Source organism: Scyliorhinus torazame, chromosome 25, assembly GCF_047496885.1.
Source record: "Scyliorhinus torazame isolate Kashiwa2021f chromosome 25, sScyTor2.1, whole genome shotgun sequence".
Taxonomy (NCBI): Eukaryota; Metazoa; Chordata; class Chondrichthyes; order Carcharhiniformes; family Scyliorhinidae; genus Scyliorhinus; species Scyliorhinus torazame.
This window is the reverse complement of record NC_092731.1, coordinates 16,081,880-16,102,567: the sequence shown is the minus strand read 5'-3', so window position 1 is coordinate 16,102,567 and position 20,688 is coordinate 16,081,880. Positions and strand designations below refer to the sequence as shown.

The window sequence follows — 20,688 nt, the reverse complement described above, 5'->3', positions numbered from 1 at the left end:
CTGGTTCCTTTAAGATTCAATCCCTTCACTTCACGCTACACAAAAAGCGCCTCCCCGGGTCCCCAGGTTATGTCACTCATTGTTCTTACGCACAGTACCCGTTCTGCCTCGTTAACACTGAGCATTGTTTGTTTGATGGCTCACCAACCCTTAACCCAGTGACCTGTGTGATTCTCTTCGAATACTCCAGCCTTGGGGGTCACCACGACACAGAAGGAGGCTATTCGGCCCACCCGGTCCATGCTGGCTCACCGGTCAGCCCCAGCTGCTCTATCCCCGCGGCCCTGCAAGCTCCCACCCCCGCCATTTGCCACTCCAGTTCCCTTTTTGATACCATTGGCCGTCTCCACGTCCGCCTTGCTTGTAGGAATCCACATAGTGCCTTTGACACAGTTGTCGTGTTGGGTGCTCTGCTACACAGACGAACCAACACGGTTGCGGAAGGTACAACTCAGTTTTATTACTAACAATAACAACATCTGTAAACTGGTTACTGTGGTTCGTTCATTACCCTCTAACCTGTGGACCCAGCCCTAACACTATCTTGGAGAGGCACTCAGCATATGGTGAATGTCTGAGTGGCTTGCTGTGAGCTCTGTGCCCTGAGCTGTCTCCTGCTGGAATGAGCAGGAAGTGTTGTGTTCCCCGTTTTATAGTGTGTATGCTCTTGCCTGTGATTGGCTGTGGTGTTGTGTGTGTTGATTGGTCCGTTGATCTGTCCATCAGTGTGTATGTGTGTTTGCACCATGATGTTTATCTGAATATCATGACACCAGTGTGTCTGCCCAACGCACTTTCCTACATCTCGGGGGGAGGGTGGGGAATATGGCCCTTCTGGAATCACTGGGGGGGACAGTATTTCTGTATTTCGCCGCAGAAGAATATGCCACTCCTCTATGTACGAAGGAGCAAAATTTTCCACAACCATAACATTGTTCGCCACAGTGGGACCTGAACTCCCCACCTTCTGGCTTTGATCAACATTTATCGGGGTTCGCTTGGAAATGCCATGATATACAGGGGACCCTAGGGAGAGGCCCAACGTTTCACAGAGGGCTCCTGCAGCAGGGTATTAATAATTCAAAGAGAGGCGGTGTTGTCCTGGTGTTGCCACTGGGCTAGCATTCTCGAGACCCAGTGTTGCTCTGGGAATCCGAGTTTAAATCCCACCGCAGCAGATTAGAAGGCTGGGGCGAGATTCTCCGACACCACCCCCCCCCCCCCCCCCCCCGGGCCGGGTCGGAGAATCGCCGGGGGCTAGCGTGAATCCCGCCCCCGCCAGTTGCCGAATTCTCCGGCACCGGAGATTCGGCGGGGGCGGGAATCGCGCCGCGCCAGTTGGTGGGCCCCTCCCCCGCGATTCTCCGGCCCGGATGGGCCGAAGTCCCACCGCTAAAATGCCTGTCCCGCCGGCGTAGATTAAACCACCTACCTTACCGGCGGGACAAGGCGGCGCGGGCGGGCTCCGGGGTCCTGGGGGGGGGCGTGGGGCGATCTGGCCCCAGGGGGTGCCCCCACGGTGGCCTGGCCTGCGATCGGGGCCCACTGATCCGCGGGCGGGCCTGTGCCGTGGGGGCACTCTTTTCCTTCCGCCTTCGCCACGGTCTCCACCATGGCGGAGGCGGAAGAGACTCCCTCCACTGCGCATGCGTGGGAATGCCGTCAGCGGCCGATAACACTCCCGCGCATGCACCGCCCGGAGATGTCATTTCCGCGCCAGCTGGCGGGGCACCAAAGGCCTTTTCCGCCAGCTGGCGGGGCGGAAATTCGTTCGGCGCGGGCCTAGCCCCTTAAGGTTGGGGCTCAGCCCCCAAAGATGCGGAGCGTTCCGCACCTTTGGGGCGGCGCGATGCCCAACTGATTTGCGCCATTTTGGGCGCCAGTCGGCGGACATTGCGCCGATACCGGAGAATTTCGCCCCTGATGTTGACCACAAAACAATTGTCGTAAAATATCATCTGGGTCACTAATGCCCCTTTTGGGGAGGAAATCTGCCGTCCTTACCCAGTCTGGCCTACACGTGACTCCAGACCCTGTGGTTGACTCATAAATGGCCTCTGAATAAGGGCAATTAAGAATGGGCAACAAATGGCGTGGATAAATTTTTATATTTACTGTCACAAGTGGGCTTACGTTAACACTGCAATGAAGTTACTGTGAAAAGCCCCTAGTCGCCACATTCCGGCACCTGTTCGGGTACACAGAGGGAGAATTCAGAATGTCCGATTCTCCTAACAAGCACGTCTTTCGGGACTTGTGGGAGGAAACCGGAGCGCCCGGAGGAAACCCACGCAGACACGGGGGAGAACGCGCAGACTCCGCACAGACAGTCACCCAAGCCGGGGATCGAACCTGGGACCCTCGTGCTGTGAGGCAGCAGTGCTAACCACTGTGTTGCCCAATCTATTGATTGCGCCCAGATTATTTAAGGTGTGACTTGAGTCACTAATCTGTCAAATCACATTCCTCCCTCATGCCCTGTTGTTGACTTCTCCCAGCAATCTTTCTTTTTTTTCTTTTATCGCTTATTGTCAAAAGTCGGCTTCAAGTGAAGATACTGTGAAAAGCCCCTAGTCGCCACATTCCGGTGCCTGTTCGGGGAGGCTGACTGACTTACCGATCCAGGGTTCTGAAGCCAAGCCTGATCCCGATCTCTCTTGTTTCTTTTTGCAGCTTTCAGATGTGCGTGCAGGGATTTTACGAACAATGGTACGAAAATAGAGGCCGCGGGGATTGGGTTATTCCTCAAACAATTGCACTGGTGAACGTTTGCCATGCCTTCAGGTAACTGCACATCTCTCGACCAGGAGGTCCACAACCTCCGGTTCAATAAGGACTTGGGCGCGACTCGTTTGGATGACAATTAAAGTAGCTTCTTCCGAACAAAGTTACTTTTAACATTCTCCCCATTCCGTTCACGGAGTAGGAGCTATTTGGGGAAAAGACAATTTTGCCGAAACTTGTCATTTTGCACTCATCAGGGGAAAAAAATGCCTCAGCCAATTAGAGCCGACTTGCCAACCAGTCAGCATCCTTTGCTCCGGTATGACGAATGGTTGAGATCGTTACGAAATTTGGCATTTTTGTGTTTGGACTGCTGAGTGCAAAATGAAAAACTTCGGCAGGATGTCTCTCCTTTCAGCAGTGCTCAAGTTCCATATGCAAGTGAGTGTTTAAAATGTTGTTGAAAAGTGTTTCTGTCTTGTCATAGAATTTTTGTCATAGAATTTACAGTGCAGAAGGAGGCCATTCGGCCCATCGAGTTTGCACCGGCTCTTGGAAAGAGCACCCCACCCAAGCCCACACCTTCACCCTATCCCCATAACCCAGTAACGCCACCCAACACTAAGGGCAATTTTGGACACAAAGGGCAATTTATCACAGCCAATCCACCTAACCCGCACATCTTTGGACTGTGGGAGGAAACCGGAGCACCCGGAGGAAACCCACGCACATACGGGGAGAACGTGCAGACTCCGCACAGGCAGTGACCCAAGCCGTGAATTGAACCTGGGACCCTGGAGCTGTGAAGCAATTGTGCTAACCACTATGCTACCGTGCTGCCCATATTATCGTGTCTTTTGATATTATTACCATTTGAGTAACAGCATTGCACCTCTTAAGATCTTAGCTGGGATATTCCATGCGTTCTGCCGGTGGGATCTTCCTGTCCCACTGAAGGTGACCACCCCTCCCCCACCCACCCCTCCGCCAGTGGTGGGTTCCCCGACAGCAGGACAGGCAATCCAAGCCAAACGCCATAGGCATCGTCAGGCCTGGAAGAATATTGATTCATGTTCTCGTCGCCACACGTCAGAAAGGACGTGGGAGGGGGGTGTTCGAGGGGCTGGAGAGGGAGATTCACCAGGACGTTTCCAGGGATTGGGTGGTGGTGGGGGAGGGGGGGGGGGATTTTATCTGCGAGGCTAGGGTTGGAGAAGCTGGGAGGGTTTTCTCCTGGGAGAGACAGAGGTTGAGGGGGGGGGGGTTGATAAGAGGTGTACAGGGTTGCGACAGGTAAACAAAGGCCGTTGAAGAGATAGGAGAGGTCTTGAACGAGTACTTTTCTTCAGTATTTACGAATGAGGGGCCATATTGTTGGAGAGGACAGTGTGAAATAGATTGGTAAGCTCGAGGAAATACTTGTTAGGAAGGAAGAAGTGTTGGTCATTTTGAAAAACTTGAGGATAGACAAGTCCCCCGGGCCTGACGGGATATATCCAAGGATTCTATGGGAAGCAAGAGATGAAATTGCAGAGCCGTTGGCAATAATCTTTTCGTCCTCACTGTCAACAGGGGTGGTACCAGGGGATTGGAGAGTGGCGAATGTCGTGCCCCTGTTCAAAAAAGGGAATAGGGATAACCCTGGGAATTACAGACCAGTTAGTCTTACTTCGGTGGTAGGCAAAGTAATGGAAAGGGTACTGAGGGATAGGATTTCTGAGCATCTGGAAAGACACTGCTTGATTAGGGATAGTCAGCACGGATTTGTGAGGGGTAGGTCTTGCCTCACAAGTCTTATTGAATTCTTTGAGGAGATGACCACGCACGTGGATGAAGGTAAAGCAGTGGATGTAGTGTACATGGATTTTAGTAAGGCATTTGATAAAGTTCCCCATGGTAAGTTTATGCAGAAAGTAAGGAGGCATGGGATAGTGGGAAATTTGGCCAGTTGGATAACGAACTGCTGTGGGGGCATGGAATGCACTGCCTGTGGAAGTAGTTGAGTTGGAAACATTAGGGACCTTCAAGCGGCTATTGGATAGGTACATGGATTACTGTAGAATGATGGGGTGTAGATTAATTTGTTCTTAATCTAGGACAAAAGTTCGGCACAACATCGTGGGCCGAAGGGCCTGTTCTGTGCTGTATTTTCTATGTTCTATGTTAACATTCATTGATGGTACAAGAACTGAGGGAGAGAGGTTTAAGGTTTTGGGCAAGAGATAGAAGGGGGGGGGGGTGTGAGGAAGAATCTTCCTTGAACCACTGGCTTCGGCAGAGGTGGTCATGATCTGGAACTCACTGCCCACAAGAGTGATGGCGGCGGGGATGCTGAATGGTTTTTTGAGGAAATTGGATGGGCGTTCGAGGGAAATAAACTTACAGGGATATGGGGGAATAGAGCGGGGGAATGGGACTGAGTGGATTTATCTACAGAGGACTAGTATGGGCGTGATGGGCCAAATGCCCCCTCTCTCTGCGGCATTATGATTCGTATCTGCAGTATTGTTACTCTACAATAGGCACACGGTGGTTACTCTCCACCAGATAACCAGGAGTAAGCTTCAGGTTGTATTATAATCATGGAATCCCAAGAAAGTCCAAACGTAAAGGTTTATTTTAGTTAAAGACACGCAAGGCCTCAATGTGGTGGGCGGTACAAACAGTCGGGAGCGATGCCGGTCCCCACCCTGGCCGGCCTTTACCTGTCCGAGTTAACAAGCCCGTGCTCTACGAGCCCAGCGGTTAATCAATGGGGTGGGGTCCCGTTGGGTCCCGTGGTGGGGGGGTTACTACAGGTTGGAAAGGAACTGAGGGAGCAGCTGATGAGATCTCTCTATCCCCGTCCCTCAGCCAATCCCCTGACTCTGCCACGGTTTTTTTTTTTTTAAAGAGATTACATCGAGCGCCTGGCGCAGAAGGTCCCAGGTGAGGGTGAAGAACGGAAGGGGAGAGCGACGGTTTCTCTGGACAAAGTTTCGAGGGGGGGAAACAAACTCCTCACAGAAAACCTGTTTGACGAACTGAAGGTGAGAGATCCTTGTGCTCCCTCCTCGTTGTCAGATTACAGGCGGGCGCCTCGCACCGGCAAGGTTGCGATGCCTATGGGCGTCATTGTCGGAGCCACCACAGCATCGTAATTACAATCCAAGTTGATTGGCAAAACCGAAACCAAGCCAGGGGGCGGCATTTCCTGCCTCCCCTCGCGCAGCATGTTTTGTGGTGCTGGTAGCCTGTATCGATCAGCAGTGCGATCTTCCTGACCCGCCATTGCCCATACGGTTTGCCACCGGTCACACTCTCCACCGCCGGGGTCAATCCCGTTGGGAATGGCCATAAAATCCCACCCTCAGAGCGTTTCTTCATTGAGAGAGTTTGCTGACTTGTTTGATCTCACAGCTCAGCCCAGTGTCCCAGTTATCCCCTATTTATATTGATTGTTCAGTCTCACAGCTCTCCCCCACTCAGCCCAGTGTCCCAGTTATCCCCTATTTATATTGATTGTTCAGTCTCACAGCTCTCCCCCACTCAGCCCAGTGTCCCAGTTATCCCCTATTTATATTGATTGTTCAGCCTCACAGCTCCCCCCACTCAGCCCCGTGTCCCAGTTATCCCCTATTTATATTGATTGTTCAGTCTCACAGCTCTCCCCCACTCAGCCCAGTGTCCCAGTTATCCCCTATTTATATTGATTGTTCAGCCTCACAGCTCCCCCCACTCAGCCCCGTGTCCCAGTTATCCCCTATTTATATTGATTGTTCAGTCTCACAGCTCTCCCCCCACTCAGCCCCGTGTCCCAGTTATCCCCTATTTATATTGATTGTTCAGTCTCACAGCTCTCCCCCACTCAGCCCAGTGTCCCAGTTATCCCCTATTTATATTGATTGTTCAGTCTCACAGCTCTCCCCCCACTCAGCCCAGTGTCCCAGTTATCCCCTATTTATATTGATTGTTCAGTCTCACAGCTCTCCCCCCACTCAGCCCAGTGTCCCAGTTATCCCCTAATTATATTGATTGTTCAGTCTCACAGCCATTCCCCACTCAGCCCAGTGTCCCAGTTATCCCCTAATTATATTGATTGTTCAGTCTCACAGCCATTCCCCACTCAGCCCAGTGTCCCAGTTATCCCCTAATTATATTGATTGTTCAGTCTCACAGCCATTCCCCACTCAGCCCAGTGTCCCAGTTATCCCCTATTTATATTGATTGTTCAGTCTCACTGCCAATCACCTGTTTCTCTGAACCATACCTCTGTCTTTGACATTAACAAATATGTTGACGTCAAGATTCTGCGCTTTATTGTGGCTTGGTAACAAACACTGTCTCATGCCATAGTTACTCCATAGCTATGTTACTCCATAGCTGGCTAAACATCTGGGTAACATCTGGGTAGCCAGTTTGGACACTGCATTGGGCATCATCAATGTTGAGCAGGAGAACGTCAATCTGGGCTCTTGGTCCTGTTCATTGTCTGGAAAAGGGAACCATGCGTGTGGGCATTAGGCTGGGCCCAGGGTCAAAAGCCGAAGGTCACACGCCAAGAGTGGCGTGAGGTACCAGGAAGCGATTCCTCTCGGGAATGATGGGCGGAGGAGATGCATATTAAACCGGGTGTCTGACCGGTTTTTATTGTTTTTATAAAAATCCATTGTCTTCGTTCTTCATCTTACAGCCAAACTTTGCCAAGCTGCTGAAGAAGAAATGGTTGCAAAGCTCAGAGAGTTTCGAATGTATCACCACCAGCCTCAAGCAGCACTTCAACCAGCTCCGAAAAATTCAAAACCAACCGTACCAGGTACGGCGACATTAATCTGCTTCCTCAACCTCGCCTCGGCGGGACCTCAACATGTTTGGGCAGCACGGTAGCACAGTGGTTAGCACTGTTGCTTCACAGCGCCAGGGACCCGGGTTCGATTCCCGGCTTGGGGTCACTGTCTGTGCGGAGTCTGCACATCCTCCCCGTGTCTGCGTGGGTTTCCTCCGGGCGCTCCGGTTTCCTCCCACATGTCTGGAAAGACGCGCTTGTTAGGCGAATTGGACATTCTGAATTCTTCCTCAGTGTGGAATGCTTGCCTTCATTGGACGGGGCATCGTGTAGAAGAACTGGCAGTCACGCAACAGTTGTATAGAACCTTGGTAAGGCCGCACTTGGAATATTGCGCACAATTCTGGTCGCCACACTACCAGCAGGATGTGTGGGCTTTGGAGAGGGTGCAGAGGGGGTTTACCAGGATGTTGCCTGGTATGGAGGGTGTTAGCTATGTGGAGAGGCTGAATAGACTCGGACTGTTTTCATTAGAAAGACGGAGGTTGAGGGGCGACCTGATAGAGGTCTACAAGATTATGAGGGCCATGGATACAGTGGATGGGCAGGCACTCTTTCCCAGGGTGGAGGGGTCAGTCACCAGGGGGCATAGGTTTAAGGTCCCTGGGGCAAAGTTTAGAGGAGATGTGCGAGGCAGGTTTTTTACGCAGAGGGTGGTGAGTGCCTGGAACGCGTTGCCAGGGGAGGTTGTGGAAGCAGATACATTAACGGCGATCAAAAGGCATCTCGACAAACACATGGATAGGACGGGTATAGAGGGATACGGTGCAAGGAAGTGCTGAGGGTTTTGGCCAAGGGTGGTATCATGACCAGTACAGGCTTGGAGGGCCGAAGGGCCTGTTCCTGCGCTGTATAGTTCTTTGTTCTTTGCATCCGAACAAGCGCCGGAGTGTGGCGACTGGGGGATTTTCAAAGTAACTTCATTGCAGTGTTAATGTGACAGTAATAAAGATTATTACTATTATCCTCTTGACCTTGCAATGGTTCGATGAGGGAGGAGATAGTCAGTCAGTGTTCCTGGTGGTTTGTCAACAAGTTGCATTTAGAAAGGCGCCTGTCTCAATATGTGCCGTCTCACAGGTTTACTATCCTACTGTGTGTCTAATGAAAAAGCCCTGGGGAAAATTGGTGCACAGAGAGATCTGGGTGTTCAGGTCCATTGTACTCTGAAGGTGGCTGCGCAGGTCGATAGAGTGGTCAAGAAGGCTTACGGCATGCTTTCCTTCATCGGAAGGGGTATTGAGTACAAGAGTCGGCAGGCCATGTTACAGTTGTATAAGACTTTGGTTCGGCCACATTTGGAATACTGCGTACAGTTCTGGTACACATTACCAAAAGGATGTGGATGTTTTGGAGAGGGTGCAGAGGAGGTTCACCAGAATATTGCCTGGTATGGAGGGTGCTAGCTATGAAGAGAGGTTGAGTAGATTAGGATTATTTTCATTAGAAAGACGGAGGTTGAGGGGGGACCTCATTGAGGTCTACAAAAATCATGAGAGGTATACAGGGTGGATAGCAAGAAGCTTTTTCCCAGAGTGGGGGACTCAATTACTAGGGGTCACGAGTTCAAGGTGAGAGGGGAAAAGTTTAAGGGAGATATGCGTGGAAAGTTCTTTACCCAGAGGGTGGTGGGTGCCTGGAACGCATTGCCGGCGGAGGTGGTAGAGGTGGGCACGATAGCGTCATTTAAGATGAATCTAGACAGATACATGAATGGGCAGGGAGCAGAGGGATACAGATCCTTAGAAAATAGGCGACAGTTTTAGATAGAGGATCTGGATCGGCGCGGGCTTGGAGGGCCGAAGGGCCTGTTCCTGTGCTGTAATTTTTCTTTGTTCTTTGTTCTTTATACGACTGCAATGTATACGGTCACTGTGCACAGTCCTGACAGCCTTCCCCTCCCCATACCACAAATATTTTGATGAACACAAATAACCAATTAATGCAAATTAAATAAACCGTGGGACAAATTAAAGGGACAGTGCCTTTAAAGGGAAAATGCCTGAACCAAAAAGCGAATCGCCAATGAGACTTAAACCGTCAAACCAAAACGTGATTATTGGGGTCATTAAGGACCCCCAGCTCTTGCGGCGCCCAACGGGAACGGGAGGCCAGGAGGGCGCCTGTGGACATCGCGCGCTCCCTCTCCCAGGATAAACACAAGGCAAATTCGCAGACGGCGAGGAAAGCTGTGGTAAACACCACTAGTAACACATTGCATGTATTACGGTACTGCCATTATATTACAGGTACCACAGTAAATCCCAGCCTGCTGGCTCCTCCCAGCAGGCGGGGTACAAAAGTGTGTGCTCTCCTGGGCTGCTCCCATTCTGGTTCCAGCTGCAGGAGGCACAGCATCTTGTGCAATAAAGCCTCGATTGTTTCACCATTCTCGTCTCGTGGTAATTGACGGTACATCAAACGCCAGCGGGTGGCTTCATGTCAAAATCCTGGGCTGAACCTTCAGACCTTCAGCTTAGCGCCCGCCCAACTGAGAGACGTCTCGTTTTAATTCTGTAACCGTAGCGAACCCCTGCGCCGATTTGAACCCTCAGTGCATCAAAGCAAAGTCAGAAACAAACGTTTGTATTTTTCAAACCCAGGAATTGGTCAATGCCGTGCACAAGCACGTGGTCATCGAGTACTTGGGGGCCGTGCTCCAGGTACGGATAATCTGCAACTCGACGGCAATGCGAGGACAGGTGGCAGGGCGGCTGACGGACGAGGGTGCCAAATTGAAAGAGCTGTTTGAAAATCTGGTGAGTCGACCGTCTGTCGAAAGGCCCCACCAGGTGGCCAGTTCTGTTTGGTCGCCCCCCCCCCCCCCCAGCAACTCCCCGCGCTCGGAGGTCTCAAAACAGGGAGCCACAGAAATTGGGTAGCAGGAGTGTGCCACTCGGCCCCTCGAGCCAGCCCCCCCCCCCCCCCCCCCCCCCCCGCCACACACACACACTGACCGAGGCCGAGAAGATAGGGCAGGTTGTGTTGGAGAGGGCCCATACAGCTGATGGGCCGGCTGGGGCCAGAGGGGTGCCACGGGGTGTGGGGTCACCTATACGACCCAGGGCACCAGGTTTACAGCCGGCTGTCAGCGGTATGAGCAGCTGCGTGGCTGCCTTGCCAGCTGCGGTAATGGTGTTGCGGACCCAACCCCACAGCCCACCTCTGGGCCAACCCCACTATCCCCCCCCCCCCCCCCCCCCCCCCCCCCCCCCCCCCCCCCCGGCCCTGGCAGAGTCATCGAGCACAGAAATGGCCCTTCGGCCCATCGAGTCTGTACCGGCCTCTGATTCCTTTCATTCCAGTGAGAACCGGCCCTATCCTAATACGATCAACCCCTTCCTGCCAGGAATCAGTCAATTCTGAACTGTTTCTTGAGCAGCTTTATTCTCCCTTAAGCAAGGACATCGAACTGGGAAACACTACTGGGCCCTGGGAAGCACCGCTCGAGGCTGGAAAACCCGCCTGCCCCACGATGGAGAACTCTAGCCTCGAGGCTGCATTCCGGCTAATTTGTCCTTTCTGCCGTTCCTTCCCCCAGAATTCCACCGCGACCTGGCTGGACCCTGCCATCCACCACCTGGCGGAGATCGTCAGACTGAACGACGCCACCTCGGTTCAGATGGAAGTGGGGGCCCTGGTGGACAGTTACCCTGATGTCCGGTGAGTTGAGGCCCTTCCCCGGCTGCCCTGCACTCCCCGCCGGCTATGGTTTGCGCGGGAAACATTTGGAGGTTGACGTCACCCGGCGTTAGGCTACTGGAGCTTTCGCGAGGCAAATATTTGAAAGGGAAAGCAGCAAAGCCCCCCCCACCCTACCCCCGAAGTCCAACGGGTCTTCTCCTCAATGTCAGAGGTCCAGAACATTCCCGGCTCCCAAATCTGCTCCTGTGGTTGGGGGAAGTTGGGGGGGGGGTCAGTCACCGATGATTTTCATGAGGGTGGGGGAACCCCCCCCCCCCCCCCTCTTAATTGGTCACCTGGAGATAGGTTGGCCATCCAATGAAGAACAGCTAGACCGCCCCTCGAAGGTGGGGAGCCAATCAGAAAACCTCAGGCTTGAAAGAAGCAGTGGGTTGCTAGGGAAGGAAGGTAGGAGAGAGGGCCTTCAAAATGGAGGCATCTCCTCTCCCCTCCTTCCTCCCCCAACTCCCTCCCCGCTAGGGTGCCTGATCCCTCCTCGCCCTAACGATCCAGGTTCGTCCGGGTTCCCTGCGCTCCTGCCTGGAGCTTATAGTCCCGGATGCTCCCACTCCTGAGCCCTACAGGGCGGGGCTTCTTCCCACGACGTCGACGGAAGCCCAGCTCTCTGATCGTGTCGGTCATCACCGCAAGGTGGCCTTTTTTTTAAGGCACGGTGGCACAGTGGTTAGCACTGCTGCCTCACAGCGCCAGGGCCCCGGGTTCAATTCCGGCCTCGGCTGACCGTCAGCGCCAGGGACCCGGGTTCGATTCCCGGCTGGGTCACTGTCTGTGCGGAGTCTGCACATCCTCCGCGTGTGTGCGTGGGTTTCCTCCGGGCGCTCCGGTTTCCTCCCACAGTCCAAAGATGTGCAGGTTAGGTGGATTGGCCGTGATAAATGAATGTCCTAAAGGTTAGGTGGGTTGACGGAGATAGAATGGGGGGGGGGGTGGACTTGGGTGGGGTGCTCTTTCAGAGCGTCGCCCAGATGGCAATGGACCAAATGGCCTCCTTCTGAACTGTAGGAATTCTGTCGATCATTCTCCAGGACACAGCTGGGTGCGACCCTGGAGAAAAATCATCGGGACATTAAAAAGAGATTGTTTTTTTTGTCATTTTCGTTGAACATTCCTCCGTACCAAATATAAAAATATTGAAAAGGTGGTTTGGTGGCAGTCAAATATCATCCAATTGGGGAATGGGTCTCTTTGCTTTCTGATTGGCGCAGGAAGGCCGGACGTCACAAGGACGGATGTGTTGGCCGAATAATGGCTGGAGCTTTGTTGGGGGGGGGGGTCATGTAATGAGACCTCCAGGAATGTTGGCAACCCTAGACAAGGTCAAGCGGGCGGGGTCAATGCATCATTGAATCCCTACAGTGGAGAAAAAGGCCATTCAGCCCATCGATTCTGCACCGACCCCCTGAAGAAGCACACCCCCCACCCACACCCTATCCCCCTAACCCCACCTTTTTTGGACACTAAAGGACAATTTTATCACGGCCAATCTTTGGACTTGCGGGAGGAAACCGGAGCACCCGGAGGAAACCCACGCACACACGGGGAGGATGTGCAGACTCCGCACAGACAGTGACGCAAGCCGGGAATCGAACCCGGGTCCCTGGCGCCGTGAGGCAGCGCCGATGTCCCACTCTAAGACCATCTAAATGCTTCCTCCAGCCTTTGAATGGGCAAAACAATTGGATTGACTGCTCCGCGCCTACGCAATCTTCCTGAACTTATGTAAACTCCCGAGAATGGGACCCAGAGAGGAAGACAATACAAATGTAAAAATATTCCCTTCCATTCCTTTTGGCAGGGGGGGGGGGGTTCGGTAGGATGCGTCACCAAGGGTGGGGTTCTGGCCTGCCGTTATCAATTGCCCTTTTTATTTTGTTATTTTTCCGCCTCTCTTTTTCTGGGCCGTTTGGCATCCTGATGCTGCAGGTCTCAACCGCTGATGATTTGTGGCAGGGGCTTGATTTTCCTGTTTCGTTTTGGAATCCCTACTTGTAACAAAGGGGAGGAAGCAAGACTCTGGCGAGGGCCGGAGAACGGGAAGTGGAATCTGCAGCACCTCCTGCCCCAGCGGCCGTCCTGGGTACCGACAAGACACGAATGTCAATCCGCGTGAGGGAAAAACAAGTCGAGTAATTTTCTGTCTCATTTCCTGACAATAATATCATCCGTGGCTCTCTGCCCGGGAAGAAGGTCTTCACAGGATTTATTGTAGAACAAATTAGGAACTCAATTTCCCCTTTCCTTCCCCTCCCCTCCCCACCCCGAAGGGATTGCCGCTTGCTCGTTAAAACCTCCTGTGCATGCGGCGCTTTAAAACAGGATATTCGACCCTTGAGTGCATCACAACCCAGTCCTGTTCGCATGACATGTCCACCCGTACACACATGAGCTTGCCATGATGGCGATGGGGAGTTACAAATCTCAGGGGAAATGGTGGCCTGGCGGGAATATCACTGGTTGGGTAATCCCAAGGCCCAGGATAATGACGGCAGGGACACGGGTTCGAATCCCACCCCGGCAGTTGGTGGAATTCAAATTCAATGGATAAAATCTGGGATTGAAAGCTGGTTTCAGTAACGGCGACCGTGACAACGATCAGCGATTGTCGTTAATCGGGAAGGAAATCTGCCGTCCTTACCCGGTCTGGCCTACACGTGACTCCAGACCCACAGCAAATGTGACTCTTAACTGCGCGTCTGAAATGGCCGAGCGAGACATTCAGTTCGAGGGGCAATTAGGGACGGGCAACAAATGCTGGCCCGGCCCAGTGACGCCCACCTCCTGAGAAAAAATAAAATCAAACCATTCAGTGTCATCCCCTCACTAACCCGGTGGGGGGAGAGGTTGCAGAGGACAGGGTTGGAGTCAGTTGCGAGGCCCTTCATAGTCGAGTGGCCTGATGCCGTTTGCCATCTGGGAATGTGCAGCAAGGACAGAACTGGTCTTCGGGCGAGAGGAACTGGTGCCTGTGCAGGCACACACATTTACGTAGCGCCTTCCACAACCTTCCAGGACCCTTTACCGCCCGCTCTTGTGCTGCGCTGAACTGGCGGCAGACAATTTGTGCACAGCAAGCTCCCATGAGCAAAGGAAATTGCAATCACGCAAAAAAAACACCCCAGGCCTGATAATGAGGGCCTGTGAGAATCTCGGTTGCCTCTGGGTGATACAGAATATCCAGTCATGTGAGATTCCTTAACATTAAGTATAATCCCGTAACTAAGGAAACTACTAATTAATGGCTGTGTTTAGTCTAAATGGAGGAGATCCGATCGGAAAATAAATCCTTAAATTTCCTGTCAAAAACAAAGGAGGTGAAACTGAAGTTGTCATTGACACTTTGGGGGAACTGATGTTTTCTAAAACTAATTTTCACCCCACCACCTGGAGGTTCCTCTCCCAGACACTCACCACCCCGACTTGGAAATATATCGTCCGTTCCTTCACTGTCTGGGTCAAAATCATAGAATCCTTACAGTGCAAAAGGAGGCCATTCAGCCCATGCTGCCCTGGCCCCCTGAAGGGCACCCTACCCAGACCCACTCCCCCTCCCCATCCCCGTAACCTCACCTAACCTGCACATCTTTGTGGCTGTGGGAGGAAACCGGAGCACCCGGAGGAAACCCACGCGCACATGGGGGAGAACGTGCAGACTCCGCACGGACAGTCACCCGAGGCCGGAATCGAACCCGGGTCCCTGCCGCTGTGAGGCAGCAGTGCTAACCACCGCGCCACCGTTTTAAAATTCATAATTTCTTTTTTAAAAATGTTTGTCTATCTTTACTTTAAGCTCAACCCAGTGATATTCGTTGGTCCTTTTGCAGAGGGATCATTTCGGTGTGAAACGTTAACTCTGACCCTCTCCACAGATGCTGACTGACCTGCTGAGTTTTTCTGTCTTTATCATACTCGTCAACTCCGCTGTCTGAAAAAGTAAATTAAGAAACTAAAGGTTTTTCAGTTCCTTTGACTTCCTGGTTTGCTGTCTGTTGGAATGCTTGAATGTGATTGGCTGCTTACCTTGCTTATTGGCATCACTGATGCTGCACATCTGAGGATCCCATGACTTGATCCCAGATTTATACTGCTATTGGGGAAAGAGGAATTCTCAACTCAGATATCGCAAAATCTTTATCGGCGATGGGCACCACTGCTCCGCCATTGACTGTGAAAACCTGGAAAAATGAGCTTGGCAATAAAATTCTCCCTTTCATTCTCCATTCTCCCCACAGTAAGGACCACATCTCAGCCATGTTGAACGTAAGGGGGGACATTAACCAAGTCAACCGGCAGAACATCTTGGAAACGCTACAAGACTTCGACAGCAACGATAGTGGACCCGCCCCATCCCGCGACCGAGCGCTTTTCGCCGAGATTGCTACCATGCCCGAAATGCGTTGCATCAGCCTCGACATGCGCCACTTCTCCGGCTGCCCAGCGGGATGCTTCTCCATGTTCCGCCGTCGCAACGCCCACACCAGCTGACCGGTGGAGGCGGGATCCTAGTGGTAGTCCATCCCATCCATCCGTGCTTTGGGAAATAATTAAACCCTGCGCACCGCCGAGTTGGGGGGGGGGCTTGAGATCGGCGGATCGTAAGGTGCATCTCGATTTCTCAGAACACCTCGGGGAACTGACCCTTCAACCCGTCCCGTTAGAGGGTGGGGTCTGGACGTTGAGGATCTGGCACTTCCCGTCCCGGAGAGGCACACACTATCCCTTCACCTCTGGCCCCCCCCCCATCTGAAAATTCATCCCAGGTGATCGGGGTGCCCCCGATGTCGGGCTAGTTGGCGACCTCGGCCTCAGTGGGTAATGGGCAAGTATGGCGCCCCGGCGCAGTTCGGGGGCGGTTGACTGAGTTTGAGGCTTGAGGCAATGTGTTGGGTTGGCGTAGGGCTCCTGAGGGAGCGCTGTACCTCCCCTGGGACAGCAGATACCAGAATTGGCATGGACTTGGCAATCAAATATTGGAAGAAGGCAAATTCCAACATACCCCCCCCCCCCCCCCCCCCATTCTCTAAAAAGAGCCATAATGGATTTGATGTGATGGGCTGAATACGCCGTAATGACTATACGAGCCTAAATAAAACCCAGCAGAGCAGAGGGGAAATCCCAATGAGCCTTCAAGGATTCCCTTGAGCCGCGCAGAGCGTAACGTCACAAGTTGAACGCAGACAGTCGAAACCTCACCTTCCAACGGTTTCGCCTCTACCCCAGTCGGGATAATTGAACATAACATTCCAAATCTCCAACCCCGCCCCCCCCCCCTCCCCTCCCCGAGGTCCGCTAATGTGAGGAGTTTAATTTTCAGCCTCTGTGGGAACCTGCACAGGATCCAACGCTCCGACCTCTGCGGGATACCCTAGTAATTATTTTATAACGGGAATCCAGGAATGACAGCCCCCTTCGACTGGAGCCCCCCCCGTGGGATGGTCCGCGACATCAGCGCCTCTCTGTACGTGTAAAGGATATTCCCCCCCCCCCCCACGGGGGAAGTCCCTTTGGAATATGACTGATCAAATCACGGAGATTGTGTAAATTCAGATTGCGAAAAGCATATGTATAATTGAAGCGAAATAAAGCTATTTTATCTTTTCCATGTCCCGTCTTCCTTCTTTCGCACAGGGACGAGGGATTTAGCAGAGCGAGTGGTGGATCGTATTGAAACCTGTCAGATTCAGAGGGGGGGGGGTTCGACGGAGTGGGGGCTGACAGGATGGGCGCGATCCAACGGTCACGGGGCACCCGAAAAGCAGCTCGCCGCGACTCAGCGTGGCCGATAGAAGCCGGGAGACCCCACTCCCGCAATCTACCAGGCTCGCAAGATCTAACGCGATCTCGCGACGTGGATCTGCCTGGTAGAGCGAGGCCGTTAGAGGTGCCTGAGGTGTCGGGATCTTTCCCCTTCGCCTTAGAGACCTCGGGCGAGCACCATGCAGCGCTGGTCTCCACAAACGGGGACCAGACGGAATGGCACTCGTGGGGGTCCCCTAGGGGACTGGAGGCCTCCAGGTGCAAGTCCTTAGGGCAGGGTGGCTCCCTGGCACTACTGGTGCCACTGGGGCGTCCTTGCACTGCCAACCTGGCACCCTGGCAGCGCCACCAGATCCCGTGAGTGCCTTGCGAGCCAGGTAGATCCTGGTCTCGGGGGTCTCCTGACCACAATCGGCCACACTGCGCCGTGGCGAGCTGCTTTTTGGGCACAGCGCGGCTGTAAAGCATCGGCCCACGTTTGCTTCTTTCGCAAATCACTTCAAATCTGTGCCCCTCTCGTTCTCGATCCTTTTACGAGGGGGAACAAAGGCATTGCTGAAGTGGCCTCCTTCCAGGCGAAGGGGGAGAGAGATGAGGAGCAAATAACAACTTGCATTTGTGTAGCGCCTCAACCCAGCAAAACAGTAGCTGGGCAGCACGGTAGCATTGTGGATAGCACAATTGCTTCACAGCTCCAGGGTCCCAGGTTCGATTCCCAGTCTGGGTCACTGTCTGTGCGGAGTCTGCACATCCTCCCCGTGTCTGCGTGGGTTTCCTCCGGGTGCTCCGGTTTCCTCCCACAGTCCAAAGATGTGCAGGTTAGGTGGATTGGCCATGATAAATTGCCCTTAGTGTCCAAAATTTCCCTTAGTGTTGGGTGGGGTTACTGGGTTATGCTGATGGGGTGGAGGTGTTGACCTTGGGTAGGGTGCTCTTTCCAGGAGCTGGTGCAGACTCGATGGGCTGAATGGCCTCCTTCTGCACTGTAAATTCTATGATAATCCCAGAGTGCTTCACAGGAGCATCATCAATAAAACCTTGGGCGCCCAGCGATGGAAGGCGGTAGACATTTGGTCAGAGGGGACGATCTTAATGAAATCGTTTTTTTTTTACAGGAGGGAAGAGGGTCAGCGAGATTTGGGGAGCGAATTCTGGAGCTTAGGGCCCCCGGGCAGCGGAAGGCATGGCCGCCAATGGCGGAGCGACGGATATCGGGTGGGGGGGTTTGTTGCGGAGACTGGTGGAGAGTTACACAGTGGACCATTCCCGGGGTTTATGTTCGGAGGGAAAGCTAAGGAAGTTGGGCTTGGTGTTGAGGGATGTGACTTCTGCGCTGTTTTCAGGATTATTGAAGGGATTGACAAAATCTCCGGCAAATTATTTCCTGCGATGATGGCCCCAAATCCCAGTGGACACCAGTTGAAAACGGATGAGGTTTAGGAAGGGAAGTTGGCGGAACATTTTCACACAAAATAACTGTGACATACATTCCCGAGGAAGGACATTGCGGCAGACACTGTGGGCTAAATCCCAACTCACTGCTCCATTTTTAGACAGGCCAAACCTCCAGGTCTGGGGTCACCAGGAATTGGTTTCAACAGCTCAGTATTCCGAGCAAAACCCAGGAGAACGATAATCGTAACATGAAAAGAATTGCGTGTTTTTATTCAATTCTCTTCAAACACTTTTGATCTAATAGTTTCGTCAAAATAAAATTGAAAGGAAGGGGGCTGGATTTTCCGTTTCTGAGGTTAAGTGCGGAGGGTCTGTGGCGTTTTACGGGGCAAATGATCGGCGGCGGCCCCTCGTCGATGCTGGGACCGGTGAGGGGCGAGCAGCCGCGCCGCGTAAAACACCCGCCCAACACAAAACAAACGGCCGGAGAATGGCCGTGTCCGCGGCCGTGCATGCGATCGCCGATGATCCTGCAGCGGCCGCGCCGTAAAACAGGGCGGCGGCCATGCGTGGACCCAGATAGTGCCCCCATGGCCACCCCTCACCCAGACCACCCCCCCCCCCCCCCCCAGTCCTCGGGGACGCCTCCCACCCTGGGCCAGCAGCACGCCTCCTGCCCGAATGTGGCGGCGCTGGACATAGCCCGCTGCCGCCACGCCAGGTTCCCGCTCGGCTGGGACCACAGGTCAACCGCGTGATCAGGAACTCGGCCCATCGGGGGTCGAGCATCGGGGGAGGGCCTTCCAGGCGACGCGCTGATACTGTCCCAACGGCGAGCGGCGCACGGTGCGGTGGCGCCATTTCGGAGGGGGGGGGGAGCATGCGAAACCTGCGTCAAACAGGCGCCGATTTCGGCGTCAAAGGGAATTCTCCGGCCGACCGTCGATTGCGAAATCGGTATCAGGAATCCCGCCCAGGCTGTTTGACAGTCAATATAGTGACAATCACATAGTGAGGAGTGTGCTTGATTGATTTCCCATTGGTTATGGAAAGTGGGTCACCCCCCACCCCCCCCCCCGCCCCACCAAGGATGGATATCGGGGGGCTAATGGCAGGAGGGCATGGTCAGGGCTGTTGGGGGCGAGGGGGTGGGGGGGGGGGGGGGGGGGAGAGGTCATGTGACACCAGGTTCAGAAATACGTCCTGGCCTGACAGGACCAAGGAACCACAGTCAAGCTACGGCACAGGAGGAGGCTGTAGTGATCTCTGTATCTGTATCTACATAAGGGGTTAATGTATAGTCAGTACAGTTAAATGATCACTAGAGGGCAACACTAACAGGGGGTATAAAAACAGGCTCAATCTGTTTTCCCGCTCTCTTAGGGTGTATTGTGACTAGAGACCAGAGGTGTAGAGTTAGCTCAGAGTGCAGGTATAATATTCATAGTTTAATCGAGTTCTGTCTTGTTTAATTTAATAGCCAGTAAAAGTATTAAAGAATTGAACTCACAAATTAATTGATTAGTTACTCAATAAATTATTTGTTATCCCTGGACGACTTTTGAGTATTCATCATCATCAAAGTTAAGAACTTCTCGTCATTATCTAATGAATAACACATATTACTTCAAGTAACATAACATGCTACCAGGAGTGGTAATATAATACAACAGAGGGCATTCGTCCCATCATATCTATGCTCGTGGAGGTGTGGGGAAGGGAGGAGGGAGTGGAGGGGGGGAGGGGAGGGAAGCAGTGAAATAGAGAGACCATCCGCTCCCCCCACCATAACATCCCTCACCCCCCCCTCCCCAGCCTTTATCCCGCCGTGTTCCTATGTTAATCGGCTATTTTGAGCAGGCAGCAGGACGGCCGCAATGGGGTCCTTCTCTAACCTCTTTAAATGGGCGAGTTGGGGCAACTTAATGCAAAGGCCCAAGTTTGTGGGGGGGGGGAGGGGGGGCACGCCCTCCGAATCCCAACCCAGCCCCCCCCCAACTAGGCCACACCAGAGCAGAAGAAAAGGAGAGGCCGGGAGACCCTCATGTTAACATGTTAGGTGTCCGAAAAGAAATGCTGGCATTTATTGTGGGGAGATGGGGCAGAAGGGGGGGGGGGGGGGGGGTAAGGGTCGAAGGAGTTCCTCAGGGTAGTGTCCTAGGTCCAACCGTAGAATAGAATCACCACAGTACAGAAGGAGGCCATTCGGCCCATCGAGTCTGCACTGGCCTTCTGAAAGAGCACCCTCCCTAGGCCCACTCCCACACAAACCTGTGACCCCCACC

The 20,688-nt window shown here is 53.2% G+C and overlaps 1 protein-coding gene across 2 annotated transcripts in view; it reads left to right on the top strand.

Moving 5' to 3' along the window:
- Positions 1 to 16,849, top strand: part of LOC140402357 (exocyst complex component 3-like protein 2) — a 43,226-nt gene extending 26,377 nt beyond the window's left edge. For both annotated transcript variants that reach the window (XM_072490080.1, XM_072490081.1), the window contains exons 7-12: positions 2,674 to 2,784; positions 5,618 to 5,753; positions 7,397 to 7,519; positions 10,153 to 10,308; positions 11,091 to 11,212; positions 15,484 to 16,849. In XM_072490080.1, coding sequence (XP_072346181.1) covers positions 2,674 to 2,784; positions 5,618 to 5,753; positions 7,397 to 7,519; positions 10,153 to 10,308; positions 11,091 to 11,212; positions 15,484 to 15,736 — 901 coding nt within the window. In that variant the 3' untranslated portion in view covers positions 15,737 to 16,849. The remainder of the gene's footprint in view (positions 1 to 2,673; positions 2,785 to 5,617; positions 5,754 to 7,396; positions 7,520 to 10,152; positions 10,309 to 11,090; positions 11,213 to 15,483) is intronic.
- Positions 16,850 to 20,688: the final 3,839 nt, after the last annotated feature.